Source organism: Scyliorhinus canicula, chromosome 6 (genome assembly GCF_902713615.1).
Source record: "Scyliorhinus canicula chromosome 6, sScyCan1.1, whole genome shotgun sequence".
Classification (NCBI taxonomy): domain Eukaryota; kingdom Metazoa; phylum Chordata; class Chondrichthyes; order Carcharhiniformes; family Scyliorhinidae; genus Scyliorhinus; species Scyliorhinus canicula.
Window position 1 is genome coordinate 26,602,196 of NC_052151.1, and position 19,682 is coordinate 26,621,877.

The following is a 19,682-nucleotide window of genomic DNA, read 5'->3' on the forward strand; positions in this document are numbered from 1 at the left end:
TCATGGAAGACAGCAATTGATGAAGCAGCTAAAGATGGTTGGGCCTGTGACTCTATCCTGAAGAACTCTTGCAGTGATGTTGTATTGCAGTGATGTTGTATTGTGAGTTCAAACTTTTCGACCCATTTCTGACCAAATTCCAACACCCAGAATGTTAATTTGCCTTTTCCTTTTTCAGTTGTTCGATTATCTATTGCCCATTTCCAACAATTATTAAATAAAGATTGTGAGGATCATGTAATGTGTCCTCTGTCTTCATTGTCAGCTATCCCTCGATTTTAAGATAAGAACCCAAGAAGCAAGAGTAGCCCACATGGCCCATCGAGTCTGCTCCACTATTCAATATTGTGGCTGATTTTGTGCTTCAAACCCATTTTCCTGCCTCCTCTTGTTAATTCATTGAGACCAAAAATCTGACGTCTGCACAGTGTTGCAACCTTCTGACGTGGGTCTTCATTTGACTGAACAGACCAATTCTCAATTGTCATGTGAGAGTACCTTTAAGAAATGGATGTTTATCAAATAGTTGTTGTGGATGCACCTTTAAGAAATGGGTGTTTATCAGATAGCTGCAGTGATGTCAGTGTGTGGGTGGAGCTGAGCTGTGCCCCTGCTTTTACTTTCGCTTTGAGCAAAAAAGCTGGTGTCTGTGTGTTTTAGTTTTGTTTTCAGAGTTGAAGAAGCTGCAGTCACAGCAAGAAGGTGCATTGATCTCTGCAATCTAAATACCGTCTCCAGATCATTTGAGGATTTCCAAGTAATACCTGTTTCTGTAGAGAATTTAAACCTGTCTTTCTGTAAAAAGGTTCTTATGGATGTTGTTAGGAAAGTGATGAAGGGTTACTGATAGAATATTGTATCTGTGGGGATTATTGGTGTTGATAGTTGGTTAAGATGTTTACTGTGGATTTATAAAGTGTTAACTGGATTCCTAAAACATGGTTTTGTTTTAAAAGTACTTTAGATCTCTGTTGCATCACACCTGAAAAGTATGCCCCCCATAACCATAATCTAAAGTCGTGGGTCAGGTGAACTCCATGATACACTTTGGTGTTCTCTAAACCCTGGCCAATGACACAATCTACAGATCTTTGAGGATAAGGGGGGGATGATATCACGCGAATGTGGAATCCAGAGTGCAGGATTTGCTTCTATGATGAAGCTCATCATTAAGACATTGTGACTCAAAGCATGATGCAGCTTGATGAAACTTATTGCCATTCTGGATAGCGGCAACAAACTGCTCCATGAATGTCGGTGCTGCCACACATCAATGAAAGCTTCAATGTCTTTGAAATATTTTCTTTGTCCTCCCCTGGAATTAGAGAGTTGAGAAACAGGACCTGGCAAAGGAGATGCTTTTTGACCATTCCGACAATGTCCAGTCCATCATTGTTAATTTTTCAGTTTTGTTTGAATGCTTGTGGAGCTGACTAGGACACTTGAGTTTATTCAATCATCCTCTCATAGAATCCAAAGGATGTGGTGAAGGCATTGCTACTAGAATTTCTTTATGCTCCTCTATGTCCCTGATACACAGTCTGGGACTCTCTGTTGTACAAGAGTGTGGTGACGACAACTGTCCTGTATGCTAGCACTTTTGTTGATGTGTCAATCATTCAATGCTATAGTTTGTAGAAGACTGAGCTGGTGTAGCCTATCTGGTGTTGGATCTCCTTGTCGATGGTGATGTTTGAGAGAGCTGGTCACCATAGTATAGGAAGTGCCCAACATACTTCAGAGTCTTTCCTTCAGAAAAAATGGGAGGTGGAATATTTGGCAGACCAGATGTGGGTGAGTTTTATTTTGGTAACAGGCTGGGTTTCTTGTATACAGGATTGAAGGGTTCTAGAGAGGTATGTAAATCTATTGCAGAGCGGATAATGACACTGCAGTCATCTGCAACCTGTGGGTCATGTATCTCTTTTGGTGGTCAGTTTAGTTTTGTCGCGGAGGGGATGAAGGTTAAGAGTTTTCCACCTAGGTGGGAGTTAAATTGATATTTGATGAGGTGAGTAGCCACTGTCAGTTAGATTACAAATAATATGGGAGCTATCGCACAGTCTTGCTTGACACTGATCTGGATTTCAAAGGCATCTGTTTCAGATCTCTCACTCAAGAAATTTGCAGTCCTTTCATCATGAAACAATTCCAGGATTGCAATTAAGTTTCTCGACATTTAAATCTTTGGAGCCTTGCAATTTACTGAGTCAAATGTTTTGGTCAGGTTGATGACTGCAATGAAAGTTCCTGGTGTTCTTGACATTTCTCTTGTATTTGTTTGGCAACAAAGACCATATCAGAAGTTCTTCTGTGACTGAGAATTTCCCCAGTCTCAGGAAGTCAGGAGAATTCATGTCAGGATTTTCTTTGCTCTGGACATGAGGGAAATACATAGGAGAAGAGCAGAACATTTTCCCTTTGAGCTGGCTCTGCTATTTATCTATATCATGGCTGATCTTCTGCCTCAACACCATCTTCCATTGGTATCTAGAAATCTATTGACCTCTGCTTTGAACATACTGAATGACTGGTCCCCCACAGCCTTCTGGGGTAGAGAATTCCAAAGGTTTGCCAACTTCTGACTGAAGAAACTCCTCACCTACCTCTTATTCTGAGACTGTGTCCCCTGGTTCAAGACCACCCTCAATCTGGGGAAACATCTTTCTGGCATCTACTATGTTAAACCCTGAAAGAATTTTGTACACCTACTTGATAGTTCACAGTGCGATTCATCTCCCTTCTTGAAGATCATTACAATTGTCACATTTTTGAAGTTTGGTGGAGGGCGGGGGGATGCTTTTTTTCATCCCCAACAAGTGCATGAGGGTGAGCTCATGAGTCTTGATGTGAGCAAAAGCCCAGCAACTTTGAAGACGTTAGTTTGAATACCATTGTTTTGTTTTGTTGTTTTTCATCTGTTCGATTGCTTGCTGCAGATCTCCCGTTGATGGTGTTTCACCCCAGGATTCTTCCAGAGTACTGGAGTGTATCGGCTGCCACTGTGGAGTCACGGTTGAGGAGTTGAAAATGCTCTTTCCAGCATTAATGGATGGCATTGTCATCCTTATGAAGAGAAACATCCTGTGAGCGACGGGGATTTTGCCTGTTTATTTTTGTCTGTCAATGCTCCTGGTGGCTTCGGAGAAGTTGTGTATGTCATGGTGATCTCTAGGGCTTCCTGTTCTCACCATATGTCCTTTATCTTCTGGATTTGTTATTGGGCGGAATTGTTATTGGGCATCAGCCTTGGAGCCATCTTCCAACCATGGCTTGTTCTGCCAGTTAATTAAAGTTGCTTGTTTTTGCTCCAGCAGTATGTCAGCATTGTTTTTGTAGAACCAATCCTAGTAGCGATGCTAATCAAACCCAATTGTCTGGACAGTAGGGTCTAGTACAGATGACTTTATTTGATTCCATTGTTCTGGAATTGAGTTGGGTATGTGAAGATTTTGCAAATTGGGCCAGATTCAATCAAGGCATTCAAGAGGGAAATGAGTTGTTAACCTGTTAGTCTAAAAATGAAGAATGTGCAGTGCCTTGGGGAGAAGGTGGGAGAATGGCATGAGGTAAATTGCTCCTATGGAGAGTTGGTGAACACAACAGGCTGAATAGCTTCCTTCTGTGCTGTAACAATTCTGTAGTTGCGAGCTGTTCTTGGAATTTACTTTTGGGCTGAGGCTTGTGATGTTTTGATGCCGAGTGGATTTTCATCATTGATCAAACAAGTCAATGATCTGTGCAACAGGCATCAATCCCCACAGGAATAGAGTGATATAGACATCAATAATTTTTCTCTTTGACTTGAACAATGACCACGAGGTGCCAGTGCTTTGATCTAGGATGACCCCAAAAAACCTCAACGGCAGAACAGGTGTCCTTTCTCATTGTGGCTGCAGACAACACAATACAACTCCTTCATACACTATAAAATACCATTACCTACAAAGGTAACAATGTGCATTCTATGAGAAAATGGCACCTAAGTCATGGTTGGTGATTGTACAGATAGTTCAGGAGGGCTGAGTTATTGTGACAACATTCGCTGTCCTCTGGCTGCACTGATCGTGCGCCGCTCTCAATGCTCTTTCAAAACCTGATGTCTTATCTGAACCCTTCCAAAGCTTCCACATCCTTCCTATAATGTGGTGACCAGAACTGCACGCAGTACTCCAGGTGTGGCCGCACCAGAGTTATGTACAGCTGCAGCATGACCCTGTGGTTCCGAAACTCAATCCCCCTGCTTATAAAGGCTAGCACACCATATGCCTTCTTAACAGCCCTATTAACCTGGGTGGCAACTTTCAAGGATTTATGTACCTGGATGCCGAGATCTCTCTGTTCATCTACACTACCAAGAATCTTGCCATTAGCCCAGTACTCTGCATTCCTGTTACTCCTTCCAAAGTGAACCACCTCACACTTTTCCGCATTAAACTCCATCTGCCACCTCTCAGCCCAGCTCTGCAGCTTATCTATGTCCCTCTGTATCCTATAACATCCTTCAGCACTATCCACAACTCCACCGACCTTCGTGTCATCTGCAAATTTACTAACCCATCCTTCTACACCCTCTTCCAGGTCATTTATAAAAATGACAAACAGCAGTGGCCCCAAAACAGATCCTTGCGGTACACCACTAGTAACTGAACTCCAGGATGAACATTTGCCATCAACCACCACCCTCTGTCTTCTTTCAGCTAGCCAATTACTGATCCAAACCGCTAAATCACCTTCAATTCCATACTTCCTTATTTTCTGCAATAGCCTACCGTGGGGAACCTTATCAAACGCCTTACTGAAATCCATATACACTACATCAACAGCTTTACCTGATCCACCTGTTGGTCACCTTCTCAAAAAACTCAATAAGGTTTGTGAGACATGACCTACCTTCACAAAACCGTGTGAGTATCGCTAATCAACTTGTTCTTTTCAAGATGATTATAAACCCTATCTCTTATAACCTTTTCCAACATTTTACCCACAACCGAAGTAAGGCTCACAGGTCTATAATTACCAGGGTTGTCTCTACTCCCCTTCTTGAACAAGGGGACAACATTTGCTATCCTCCAGTCTTCCGGCACTATTCCTGTCGACAAAGACGACATAAATATCAAGGACAAAGGCTCTGCAATCTCCTCCCTGGCTTCCCAGAGAATCCTAGGATAAATCCCATCTGGCCCAGGGGACTTATCTATTTTGACATTTTCTAAAATTGCTAACACCCTCTCCTTTTGAACCTCAATTCCATCTAGCCTGGTCGACTGAACCTGAGTGTTCTCGACAACATTGTCTTTCTCCAGTGTAAACACTGACGAAAAATATCCATTAATGCTTCCCCTATATCCTCTGATTCCACACACAACTTTCCACTACTATCCTTGATTGGCCCTAATCTTACTCGAGTCATTCTTTTGTTCCTGATATACCTATAGAAAGCCTTAGGGTTTTCCTTGATCCTATCCGCCAACGACTTTTCGTGTCCTCTCCTCGCTCTTCTTAACTCTCCCTTTAGGTCCTTCCTGGCTAACTTGTAACTCTCAAGTGCCCTAACTGAGCCTTCATGTCTCATCCTAATGTTACATTCTATAACTTTACCATTCCTTCCAGCATCAAAGACTCTCGAATTTTTACAGCACAGAAAGAGGCCCTTCGGCCCATTGTGACTGCACTTGCCATCAAGCACCTATCTACTCTAATCCCATTTTTCAGCACTTGTTCCGTAGCATTGTATTTCAGGTACTCATCTAAATACTTCTTGAAAGTTGTGAGGGTTCCTGCATCGACCACCCTTTCAGGCAGTGAGTTCTAGATTCCCAACACCTGGGTGAAAAAGCTTCTCCTCACATTCCCTCTAAACCTCCTGCTCCTTAGCTTAAATCTATGTCCTCTGGTTATTGACCCCTCCACTAGGGGGAAAAGTTCCTTCCTATCCATCCTATCTAAGTCTCTCATAATTTTATGCACCTCAATCAGGTCCCCTCTCAGCCTTCTCTGCTCGAGGGAAAACAACCCCAGCCTATCCAATTTCTCTTGATAGCTGAAATGCTCCAGCCCAGACAACACCCTTGTGAATCTCCTGTGCACCTTCTCCAGTGTAATCATTCCCTGCCTAGAGTATGGTGACCAGAACCATCACCAGCTGTGGCCTAACCAGAATATTATACAGCTGGTGATATCATCTTTCCTAACCATCACTAACTTTATGCCACATGCCCAAAATATTTCAACTTCTGCCTGTCACTGATAATCTGCCTGTGTTGTCATCTCCTGCCTGTTGCGATACCGAACTGTTTGTACATCTGGTTGCACCTCACACTAAACATCCTTCAGAAACACATTTTTTCAAAAAAGGATCTTTTTTCCAATCTTTTTTGTGTCCAACATCCTGCATCATTAGTGGAAATAGGAATCACCACTGCTTTAAGAAACTCAAGTGTAGTTGTTTTCCTGATAGGTTTATTTATCCAAACATTTTGCAGTCATTGCATGTTTGGTCATTCTAATACTTTGTAAGATTTCTTTAATGATCATGTTGGTGCAGACTCTATGGGCCGAATGGCCTCCTGTACTGTAAGTTTTTATGATTATGATACTGCTCAAGTAGGTAAAGTCGGTGACTGCTTCTATTTCTCATTGAATTTTATTTTTTCATAATGTAGTGCCTTTTTTTGCTGTCAATGTTTTGCTCTCTTTAACATTTAGTTTCAGCCCTTTTTGTTTCCTGCTTTTTTACTTTGTTCTCAATTTCTTATGTTCTTATGTTCTTCTCGTGGTTTCAGGCTTCAAGAGGTTACTCCTGTTACTTTAAAAAATAATTCAGGATTCAGAGATTTTATAATCACAAGAAAGCTCCCAAATTTGATTATTGTTATACTTTCTGCATTATTCTAACATTCTGCTTCAGTGATTGACGTCAGTAGTGTGGAAAATTCTAAAGTCCGCTATCAAAGATTTAATAGCAGAACACTTGGAAAACAGTGATAGAATCGGACAGAGTCAGCATGGATTTACAAAAGGGAAATCAAGCTTGACATATCTGCTGGAATTCTTTAAGTATGTAACTAGTAGAGTAGGTGGATGTTGTTAATTTGGACTTTCAGAAGACTTTCAAAAAAGTCCCACGTAAGAGATTAGCTTGTAAAATGAAAGCACATGGGATTGTGGGTAGTGTATTCAGATGGATAGAAGACTGGTTGACAGACAGGAAACGAGTAGGGGTAATTGGATTTTTCCCCAAATGCCAGGCAGTGCCTACTGGGGTGTCGCAGAGATCAGTGCTCAGACCCCAGCTATTCACAATATATATTCATGATTTAGATGAGGAAACTAAATACAAGATCTCCAACTTTGCAGATGACACAAAGCTGGGTGGGAGAGTGAGCTGTGAGAGTGAGTGTGATTTGGACAAGCTGAATGAGTCGGCAAATGCAGCACAATATTGATAACTGAGAGGTTATGTACTTTGGTAGCAAAAACAGGAATGGGGATTATTATCTGAATGGCTATAAATTGAGAGAGGGAAATGTGAAGCGAGACCTGGGTATCTCCGTTCACCAGCCGCCGAAGGGAAGCATGCAGATGCAGCAGACGATAAAGAAGGAAAATGGTATGTTGGCCTTTGCAAGAAGATTCAAGTACAGAAGCAGGGATGTCTTGCAGCAATTGTAGAGGACCTAGGTGAGGCCACACTTGGAATATTGTGTGCAGTTTTGGTCTCATTGGAAGAAGGATGTTCTTGCTATAGAGGGGGTGCAGAGAAGATTTACCAGGCTGAATCCTTGGATGACGGGACTGACAGATGAGGAGAGAATGAGTCAGTTAGGATTGTATTTGCTGGAGTTCAGAAGACTGAGGCAGGACCTCATAGAAACCTATAAAATTCTAACAGGACGAGACAGGGTAGATGTAAGAAGACTTTTTTGCATTGGTGGGGGTGTCCAGCACCAGGGGTCACAGTCTGAGGATACAGGATAAACTTATAGGACTGAGATGAGGAGAAATTTCTTCATACGCAGAGTGGTAAGCCTGTGGAATTCGCTACCACAGTAGTTGGGGCCTAAACATTCTATGTTCAGAGGGTGGTGGATTTGTGGAATACCAAGAGGGCTAGATAGAGTGGATGTGGAGAACATGTTTTCACCAGTAGGAGAAAGTAGAACCCGAAGGGACAGGCTAAGACTGAAGGGACTGAGATGAGGAGGAATTGCTTAAGATAGAGGGTGGTTGCCGCAGAAGGTTGTGGAGGCTAAGTCACTGAGTGTCTTCAAGACAGAGGTAGATAGGTTCTTGATTAATAAGGAGATTAGGAGTTACGGGGAGAAGGCAGGAGAATGGAGATGAGAAACATATTAGCTATGATCGGAAGGCTCAGCAGACTCGATGGGCAGAATGGCCTTATTCTGCTCGTATGTCTTGTGTCTTATGGTTTTCAAGAATCAGTTAGATATAACTCTTGGGGTGAAGGGGATGATCAGCCATGATCATAATGAAAGGCATAGCAGGTTCGAAGGGCGGAATGGCCTCCTCCTATTTTTATGTTTCTAAAATGGATCTTGGCATGTAACAAATGTGAGCAAGGAAAGGCCATATGGCTCCAGAGGAATGCTTAATGATTAAGTTCGGTCATGGCTGATCTGCATTAATTTCACTAGCTCACTCTCTATCCCTGATTCTTTAAGTGCTCGAATATCTATTGATATCTGGCTTGAATATACTCAACTGAGCATCCACAGCCCTCTGAGGTAGAGAATTCCAAAGATCCACAACCTTGGCGAAGAAATGGCTGACCTATTACCATTGGTTTGAGACTTCAGCCAGAGGAAGCAGCATCTTATACTTCCAAAACTCATGTTTCATTTGAAGTCCTATCAATGATATGGAATGTTAGGAAACTCTTCACAAATTAAACCATCTTAATGATGGCCCCAGAGTCTGATCTTGAGAGTAATTTTAACACTCTAATCTTAGGTGTACACAAACTGTTCAAATTTTAATTATTTTGGTCAAATAATATTTGAAGAGACTAAAATTAGCTCATTTATGCAACAGGTGGGACCTCTTAATGGATTTTGAAGAACCTTCACCCTGCTCCAACTTAATACACCTCTCTCTCTCCTTGGGACGACTCTTCCATGTTCCTGTTAGCCAGTTACTCACCTGACTGCCCTGGGTTTATAAAGGAGCCTCACACAAAGGGGCTTTCAGAAATCCAGATGCACTACATCATTATGTTTCCTACTCCAGCAATTGGTATGCCATGTCAAAGAATCTAGCTTTGGTATGCCAGAGTCATTTTCTTTGGCTGATTCCCTACATTTCAGCCATTTTTCTTTTCCTTTATTCGTTCACGGGCTGTGGCATTGCTGGCTGGGCTTGCATTCATTGTCCATCCTGAGGGCATTTAAGAGTCAACCACATTGCTGTGCATCTGGAGTCACGTGTAGGCCAGACCAGATAGATTTTTACAACAATGGTTTTGTGGTCGACTTTAGATTTTTAATTCCAGATTTCTTTTTAAATTGAATTCAAATCTCACCATCTGCCATGGTGGGATTCGAACCCGAGCCCCCAGAGCATGACTCTGGATTACTATTCCAAAGACAATACCACAACACCACTGCTTCTGCATCTTATTTTACCTTAGTTATTATTGGTAATCTTTGTTTTCCAATTAGCACAGTAGAATTTAGATTCCGAAGTGATGCAAATATGATAGAAATTGGTAAGAATAATTAACATACAAAAAGACCATCTGGCCGATCAGACAATGGTGTTATCTCACACATCATTGTTTTGTAATAAAGTAAGCTCACCTCATTAAGTCTAGCATGATAATTAACACCATTTTGGTTGCATTTTTCTGTATTTTCTCAAAAGACCAGCCAGTGAGAGAAAAACTGCAACTGTACTGAAATTTTCTCTGTGGCGCAGCCTCAAGATAATATTCTTAGTATTTCATTGTAATGCCAATACTTGAAAGGCTAGTCTTAATGGCCTTGTCGCACTTCATGTAGACCGTTTAATGATTTAACTCCTGAATCCTGTATCTCTCTTGGAACCTTAAGTTAACCCTGTATTTTATACACATACATTTCGGTCTGGCAAAATTCGAGTGTCACACTGAACTGAACCGTGTGTCGAGACTTTGGGGAGACGGTGGCCCAGTCACCGGACTTGTAATCCAGAGACTCGGGGCAATACTCTGGGGACCCTAGTTTGAATCCAATAAAAATCCAGAATTAAAAGTTTAATGATGACCATGAAACAATTGTCGATTGCCGTAAAAACCCATCAGGTTCATTGATGTCCTTTGGAGAAGGAAATTTGCCATCCAGTATGGCTCCAAAACTGCAATGTGGTTGATTCTTTAAAAAAAAATGCCCCTTTGAAATGACCTGGCAAGCCAATCAGTCGAAACAGAGTTAAGCAGTTATGAGGAATAAATGCGGGCCCAGCTAGTAATTCCTGTTTACATTTTTTATGTCCATTGTAACCCAGTAAATTGTTCAGTAATTCCCCTTATCTAAATAATTTATGTAGATAAACAGAAATGGTCCCAACATTGATCTTTGCCGTTTCGTATGAATATATCCCCATTTGTGGCAACCCCCCTGCCTACAAGATTGTAGCCAATTTCCAATTTTTCTCGGAAAGGTAATAAGAAGCAGGAGTAGCCATTTGGCCAATGGAGTCTGCTGTTCCATTGAGTAAAATCTGGCAACCTGTCCTGGAAATTACTAGCTATGGAAACAGACAAAAGTCTGTCTTAGTGCACCACTAGGTACTGGAAGAGAATTGGAAATATTGGACAGACTGGGGATTTTCTTTGGAACAGAGGAGTCTGAGGGCAGATCAAATTGAGATGTATAAAATTGGAGGGGCTCTTGATAGACTGAACCTATTTCTGATAGCGAATTCAATAGACAGTGAGGATAGATTTAAAGTAATTGTTGGAAGCATTAGAAGGGAGTTGTTGAGTAATTTGCCTGCAAGGTTAATCAAAGCGGAAACACTCATTATATCTAATAAGCACTTGGTTATGCTGCAACCTGCAGGTCCAAGAACTCGAATGTGGGATTGGGCTGGAATAATCTTTAATTGTTGGCAGACATGATGGGCCAAATGGCCTCCTCTGCTGTCAATTTTTCGATGCTTATAACTTAATGAATTTGAGAGAATATAGGCAGAGATATGCAACATCTAATTAAGCCCTGATATAATTCTGATGAATTTGTACTGTACCCTTAAGGCCCAAAACAGAACTCGAAATTCAATTAGGCAGTGTGCCAAGGCTTTGGACAGCTGAAGCATAGCATTGTCCCTTCTGTATTTTACCTTCTCTCCCCAGAAAATAAACACCAATGTTTCATTATTGATTATTTTTTGTATTAGCCTTTGTGATTCAAATAAATGGAAGTCCCCCTGCTCCTCTAGCCCAAGCCTCTCCAGCTGAAGGAAAACATATCTTCAAATTAAACTCCCATCTGCCACAGTTTTGCCCAATCTATTAGTTTATGTCTGCTTTTAACAACCTGATCCTATTCACACAATTTACTGTTTCTTCCAACTGTGTCATCTGCAAAATTGGATATACTTAATTCTATTCCTTCCATCCAAGTAATTGATTTTATACATTATATTTACATATACCTATGAGTGGTGAAAATTTGATCCCTCATTGCATATAATTTTAGGTCTGTATTTTCTGGTTTCTTCCTCTCCTCAAAGGAAATTCAAAGGCACACTTAGCAAATCTAGAGAACTTTGGGAAATTGTAACTAATGCACCTACAATTATTACACATTCTTTACAACATTGTGGCAAAAACTATCAAGACATAATTCATCCATCTTAACTCCTCTGACCTCTCCATTAACATTTCTTACTTGCATTAAATCGAAAAAGTTCCTCCCTTTGGCATCTGGCAATAGAAATTTGGTGGTATTCAACTCTAAGCTATTGATTGTCATTAAAAACCTAACTGATTCACAAATGTTTGTTAACATTTAATGTCCTTACCGAATCCAGCCAACAAGCCACTCCAATCCAACACGAGCATGAGCTTGCTTTGAGGCAATTATGGATGGGTAATAAATGCTGGTCTTGAAGCGACACTCGCATCCCAAGATTGATTTTTTGTTTAAGGTTATCATAATTCTGTTATAGATATTCTCCTGAATCCAGTGTAATGTTTTGTTTTACAAGTCATGTTTTTCTTTGCAGTATGTTTTTATTTTCCCCCAAATGTTAACTGTTTTTCTTCATTGAATATTTAGCACTGCAGACTGTCCTGTTCGTTGGTCTTTGACAGTGCCATTGTGGAGGTAATTGAGTTGAAATGTCACCAGAAGTTGCCTTAAACAGAATTTCCCCTGCACTTCGTCCCTTTATCTCCAATGTTGTCCGAAATGGGAAAATTGGCTTAGATGCTACAAACAATCTCAAAATAACAGACCTCAAGTCAGGGTAAGTGCTAATGAGTGATCCAAGTTGGTTTCATCTTACTATTCTGTCAGTTTTGTTCATGTTTTGCCAGCACAATAATTTGTTCAGCTGAGGTTTGTGTATGTACATGTGTGTGTGCATCCTTTTAACTAATAAATTGTTTCCAGTACTTTATGTTTGCATTTTGTTTGTGTAGATCAGGCCCAAAGTTGGCTGCCAGTTATGTTGAATTACCAAAGCCGAGAAGTCCAACTATGGAAAACTGCCAATATGGTACTGTTCAAAAAGGGAAAGAGGCAAAATGAAGGAAACTATAGTCCAGTAGTCTATACTTCAGTTGTTGGAAAAATATTAAAATCGATTATTAAGGAGAGACTAGCGGTGCATTTGGGAAGTCATAATCTGATCAAGCAGAATCCATGTGGGTTCATGAATCATGTCTGAAAAATTTACTAAAGTTCTTTGAAGAATTATCAGGCAGTGTCGCTGGAGGAGAACCAGTCGATGTATATTTGGATTTTCAAAAGGCATTTGATAAAGTGCCGCACAAAAGCCTACTATGCAAGATAGGAGGTCATGATGTTGGAGGTAATATTCTGGCATGGATAGAGGTTTGGTTAACTAACGGGAAGCAGAGAGTAGCGTTAAGGGGGTCTTTCTCAGGTTGGAGGGCAGTAACCAGTGGAGCGCCACATGGATTAGTGCTGGGACCCCAGATCTTCACAATATATATTAATGATTTGTAGAAAAGAACAGTGTACACTGTGGCCACATTTGCAGATGATACAAAGGTGGGATGGACGGCAGGTTGTAAGTAGGATATAAATAGTTTACAGAGCAAGATTAACAAGTTAAATGAGTAGGCAGAAAATTGCCAAACAGAATTCAATGTGGGGAAATGTGAAATTGTTCATTTTGGAAGAATGTGGATTATTATTTAAATGGAGAGAAGTTTGCATAAAGCTGCAGCACAAAGGGACTTGGTCCTCGTTCATGAAACCCAGAAAGCTAGCACGGTTGCTGAAGGAAACAGGGGAGGCAAATGGAATGCTAGCTTATATTTCATGGGGTATAAAGGTAAAGAAGCGTTGCTGCAACTGTACAAGGTACTAGTGAGGCCACATTTAGAATACTGTGTACAGTTTTTATCCCCTTATTTAAAGAAAGATATGTTATCACTGGAGGCAGTACAGAGGAGATTTACCAGATCCCAGGTATGGAGGAAAGATTGAACAGGTTGTACCTGTACTCCTTGGGAATTCAGACAAATACGAGGTGATCTGACTGAAATATGTAAGGTTCTTAGGGGGTGAGACAGGGTAAATGTTGGCAAGATGTTTTCACTCGTGGGATGATTATAGGACCAGAGGACAGTCACAGAATAAGGGGGTATTGATTTAAGATGGATTTGAGGAAGAATTTCTTCTCATTGCGGCCGCAATGGAGATTAGATGTAGGGTTGCTCGTGGAGGATGAGATGTGTGGGCGGGTGAGGGAGGCCATTCAGGGATATATAAAGATTAATGATACGGGTGAGATCTCGGCAGGGGTTGTATGGGAAACACTGAAGGCAGTTATTTTGGGGGGAATTCATCGTGATTCAGCCCATAGGGAGAAGACTGAAGAGACAGAGTTGGACAAGCTGGCAGGTGAAATTTTACAGGTGGACAGGAGATATGCGGAGTCTCCAGATGAGGGGCTCCTAAGGAACGGCAGAGACTGCAAATGGAATTTGGGCTCCTGTCCACAGGTAAGGCAGAGGGACAGCTGAGGAGGATAAAGGGGGCAGTATATGAATGTGGGGAAAGAGTCAGCAGGATGTTGGTACATCAGATGAGTAAACCGGAGACGGCGAGAGAAATTAGGAAAGTAAAGGAAATAAGGGGGAAGGTGGTTGTGGACCCAGAGGGGGTGAATAATGTGTTTCGGGAATTTTATAGCCGACTTTATAAATTGGAACCCCCAGCCGGGGAAGAGGGTATGAAGTGATTCTTGGGAGGACTGGAGTTCCCGAGGGTAGATGAGGAGCTGGTGGAAGGCCCAATAGGGCTTGGGAGGTGATAGACGGACTTGGGGGGGGGGGGGGGGGGGGGGGGGGGGGGGGGTAGTTGGTTATGTTATTGTAATATTGTTGCGTGCGTCGGGCCGGTAGGCTGTTTAGAGTGTTAATTTGTTAAACTGTGAAAATTACAAATGCTTCAATAACAGTTATCGTGTTTTTACTTGCAAATCTGGCGGATGTAAGTCATTTGAGCAGCCTGGGTCAAAGATGGCGAAAACTTCATAAGAATTATTGGTTAATTCACTTATTTTGCGACTCCGGGTCAAGGGGGGCTGGAATTGACTGCGCCTTAGCCCAGGGTAACAAAATAAACATTATTCTAGCTCAGCATGATTCGTTTGTAATTGAGAGTTTGCAGTTTTTCATTTTGGTCTCACAGGCTAACTTATACCAAACTGAATAAAAATGTTGGGCTTTGTCTCATGAAATTCCTGTTTTATATTGCAATCCAGCAATTATATAGATTGTTGTAGGTTGTTATAGTCTGAGTGTTGCCAGCCATTGTTTTCCTTTTGAGTTATTGAATTTTTTGTTTGGTTCCTCCTTTCAGATGCACATCACTAACACCGGGACCCTGTTGTGACCGGTTCAAGCTACATATTCCTTATGCTGGGGAGACCCTAAAATGTGAGAATTATTTTATATTTGGAGATCATTTAATGAAACATTTAAGTCGTATCAGAATTTAAATAACATTGGAGAGCATACTGTAGAAACGTTGTGTAATTAGTACCATTCATTAATTGTCTACAATTAATTGACTACAATTGTTCTTTTTGGACACTGTGTCAAAGTATATTTATGATGTGGACACTGTGTCAAAGTATATTTACAAACACATTGATCACGGAGAGTTGTTCTGAACCATATGATGTTTTTTGTTGAGAAATGTATCTGACGACATGTTTTTTTTCTACCACCGGGGGTGGGGGGGGGGATTGCATTTAATTTCATCATTGTCCTGATAATGTCAGAGTGGCTGGATAATGGTGTAATTGTTCTGTGTAGCTTTCCACAGACGTGTGACATACAGATTGAGGTTTCTTTTGAAGAGCTAAGTTTTCAAATTTGCAGCCAGTATTTGGTTTTAATCATTTTACCCTATATTATCATCTATGATAACTTAGGGTGAAAAAAGGGCAGTGGTAGCACAGTGGTTAGCACTACACCCTCACAGCATGAGGTCGACAAGACATAGGAGCAGAATTAGGTACTTGGCCCATCGAGTCTGCTCCGCCACTCAGTCATGGCTGATATTTTTCTCATCCCCATTCTCCTGCCTTCTCCCCATAACCCCTGATCCCCTTATTAATCAAGAACCTATCTAGCTCTGCCTGAAAGACACTCAGTCAATTGGCCTCCACAGCCTACTGTGGCAAAGTGTTCCACAGATTCACCACTCTGACTGAAAACATTCCTCCTCCTCTGTTTTAAAGGATCGTCCCTTTAATGTGAGATGGTGTCCTCTGGTTCTAGTTGTCCTGCAAGTGGAAACAGCCTCTCCACGTCCACTCTATCCAGGCCTCGCAGTGTCCTGTAAGTTTCAATAAGATCCCCCCCTCATCCTTCTAAACTCCAGCGAGTACAGACCCAGAGTCCTCACATGTTCCTCATACGACAAGTTCTTCATTCCAGGGATCATTCTTGTGAACCTCCTCTGGACTCTTTCCAAGGCCAGCACATCCTTCCTTAGATACAGGGCCCAAAACTGCTCACAATACTCCAAATAATGTCTGACCAGAGCCTTATACAGCCTCAGAAGTACATCCCTGGTCTTGTTTTCTAGCCCTCTTTGACATGAATGCTAACATTGCATTTGCCTTCTTAACTGCCGACTAAACCTGCACATTAACCTTAAGAGAATCGTGAACAAGGACCTCAAATTCCTTTGTGCTTCTGCTTTCCGAAGCATTTCCCCATTTAGAAACTAGTCTATGCTTAGATTCCGCCTTCCAAAGTGCATAACCTCACACTTTTCCACATTGTATTTCATTTGTCACTTCATTACCCACTCTCCTAGCTTGTCCAAGTCCTTCTGCAGCTCCCTTGCTTCCTCAATACTACCTGTCCCTCTACAGATCTTTGTATCATCTGCAAACATAGCAACAGTGCCTTCAGTACCTTCTTCCAGATCATTAATTTATATTATAAAACGTTGTGGTCCCAGCACAGACCCCTGAGGTATACCATTAGTCACCGGCTGCCATCCTGAAAAAGACCCCTTTATCCTCACTCTTTGCCTTCTGCCAGTCAGCCAATCCTCTATCCATGCCAGGATCTTACCCTTAACACCATGGGCTCTTAACTTATTTAACAGTCTCCTATGCGGCACCTTGTCAAAGGCCTTCTGGAAATCTAAATAAATCACGTCCACTGATTCTCCTTTGTCGAACTTGCTTGTTACCTCCTCAAAGAACTAACAGATTTGTCAGACACGACCTCCCTTTGACAAAGCCATACTAACTCAGTCCTATTTTATCATGCACTTCCAAGTGCTTTGCGATCTCATCTTAACAGACTCTTAAAATCTTACCAATGACCAAAGTCAGGCTAGCCGGCCTATAATTTACCTTCTTCTGCCTCCCTCCCTTCTTAAACAGTGGTGTTACATTAGCCACTTTCCAGTCCTCTGGGACCCTTCCTGCCTCCAGTGATTCCTGAAAGATCATCACTAATGCCTTCACAATTTCCTCAGCTATCTCTTTTCAGACCCTGGGGTGTAGTCCACCTGGTCCAGGTGACTTATCCACCTTCAGACCTTCTCCGTTTCCCCAGAACCTTCTCCTTTGTAATGGTCACTGCACTCACCTCTGCCCCCTGGAGCTCTGGCATCCCACAGGTGTCTTCCACCATGAAGACTGATGCAAAGTAACCATTCAGTTTTTCTGTCATTTCTTTGTTTCCTATTACCACTTCTCCAGCCACATTTTCTAGTGGTCCAATGTCTATTTTTGCCTCTCTCTTACCTTTTATATATTCAAAAAAATCTCTTCCTATCTTCCTTCATATTACTAGCTAACTTGCACTGTACTTCATCTTCCCCCCCCCCCCCCCCCCCGTTGCTTTTTTAGTTGTCCTGTGCTCGCTTTTAAAGGCTTCCCAATCCTCTGGTTTCCCACTAATTCTCGCCACTTTGTATGCCTTTTCCTTGGCCTTTATGCCGTCCTTGACATCCCTCGTCAGCCATGGATGCCTTGTCCTCCCCTTAGCATGTTTCCTGCTCCTTGGGATGAATGGCTGTTGTTCCTCCCTAATAACCCCCAAATGTCCTGCCATTGCTGTTCCACTGTCTTCCCTGCTGGGCTCCTTCTGCAATGAACTCTGACCAGCTCCTCCCTCATGTCTTTGTAGTTACCCTTATTTAATTGTAATACCGTCTGATTGCAGCTTCTCCCTCTCAAACTGCAGGGTAAATTCTATCAGATTGTGGTCACTGCTCCCTCAGGGTTCCTTCACCTTAAGTTCCTGAATCAAGTCTGCCTCATTACACATCACCAAATTCAGAATTGCCTGTTCCCTAGTAGGCTCTGTCACAAGCTGCTCCAAAAAAACATATTTTAGACATTCCACAAATTCCATTTCTTGGGATCCACTACCAACCTGATTTTCCCAGTCCACCTGCATATTGAAGTCCCCCTTGATTATTGTAATATGGCCTTTTTTACATGCCTTTTCTACCTCCTGATTTATTTTCTGCCCCACATCCTGACTACTGCTAGGGGGCCTGTACATAACTCCCATCAGGGTCTTTTTACCTTTGCGGTTCCTCAACTGTACCCACAGAGATTCTATGTCTTTTGATCCTATATGGCTCCTTGCTATCGATTTAACTTAATTCCTTACTAACAATGCAACGCCGCCCCCTTTGCCCATCTGACTGTCCTCTCGATAGGACACATATCCTTGGATATTTAGATCCCAGCCTTGATCCCCTTGCAGCCACGTCTCTGAGATGCCCACCGTTTACTGCGTGCATTTAGCACCCTCAATCCTGCATTGGCCACCTCCCTTTTCACACTCTCTTCAGTCACTGTACACTGTACCCTGTCCTGTGGCCCTTTTTGATTTTTGACTATGGCTTCTCTGCCTTACACATTCCCCCTTACTACTTTTTGTTTCTGGCCCCATTTTACTTCCCTCCGACTTCCTACATTTGGATCCCATCCCCCTGTCACATTAGTTTAATCCCTCCCCAACAGCTCTAGCAAACACCCCCCCCTAGGACATCGGTCCTACTCCTGCCCAGGTGCAGACCGTCCGGTTTGTACTGGTCCCACCTCCCCCAGAACCAGTTCCAATGTCCCGGGATTAGATCCCGACCCCGGGTCACTGTCCTTATGGAGCTTCCAAATTCTCTCCTTGTAAGCGTGGGTCTCACCCCCACAACCCGAAAAAAGATGTGCAGGGTAGGTAGATTGGCGACGCTTAATTGCCCCTTAATGAGAATAGAAAAAAAAGCACAGGGTGAAAAAGGTCAAAGGCCATGCCAGTGATGGTGCTTGTTGACTAATCACTTGGTCAACAATAGGAATTATCACTTCGCAATAGGATTACTCATGCATTGGTAGTAATCATCCAAAATTCTAATGTCTCTATTCAAGAAAGAAGACCGAAAGCAGAAAATCATAGACCAGTTAGCCTGCATCTGTCACTGGGATAGTTTTAAGGACATAGAGGACATGGTAGCGAAGTGGTAATGTCACTCGACTAGGCTGTTGGGACTGGGCAGCTAGTTGAATTTGGTTAATAAATCCAGAATATAAAGCTAGTCTTAGTAATGGTGACCATGAAACCCATCTGATTCACTCATGTTCTTTCTGGAAGATATACATTAACAATCTAGAAGAAAGAAAGAGCACCAGGAGATTTGGAAAATCATGATACAACAAGCATTTGTGGAAAGGAAATCTTTGAGGATGTAACAAGTCGGGTGGATTAAAAGGAACCAGTAGATTTTGAAAAGGTGTTCAATAAGGTGGCACATAAACGGCTATTACACAAAATAACTATTTTTACTCAAGGGGCCATATTTGCAGATTTATACTCATAGGTTTCGGCCCATCGTGTCTGCTGTAAAATGACTCTAAATATCTAATATCTATTCTAATCCAATTTTCCAGCTCTTGGTCCATAGCTTTGTTTACTATGACTTTTCAAGTGCTCATCTAAA

General features: G+C 42.0%; 1 protein-coding gene across 4 annotated transcripts in view; it reads left to right on the plus strand.

The window, feature by feature from the left end:
* Positions 1 to 19,682, plus strand: part of babam2 (BRISC and BRCA1 A complex member 2) — a 318,522-nt gene that overhangs the window by 2,408 nt on the left and 296,432 nt on the right. For all 4 annotated transcript variants that reach the window (XM_038799057.1, XM_038799060.1, XM_038799059.1 and 1 more), the window contains exons 2-3: positions 12,282 to 12,471; positions 15,063 to 15,139. In XM_038799057.1, coding sequence (XP_038654985.1) covers positions 12,344 to 12,471; positions 15,063 to 15,139 — 205 coding nt within the window. In that variant the 5' untranslated portion in view covers positions 12,282 to 12,343. The remainder of the gene's footprint in view (positions 1 to 12,281; positions 12,472 to 15,062; positions 15,140 to 19,682) is intronic.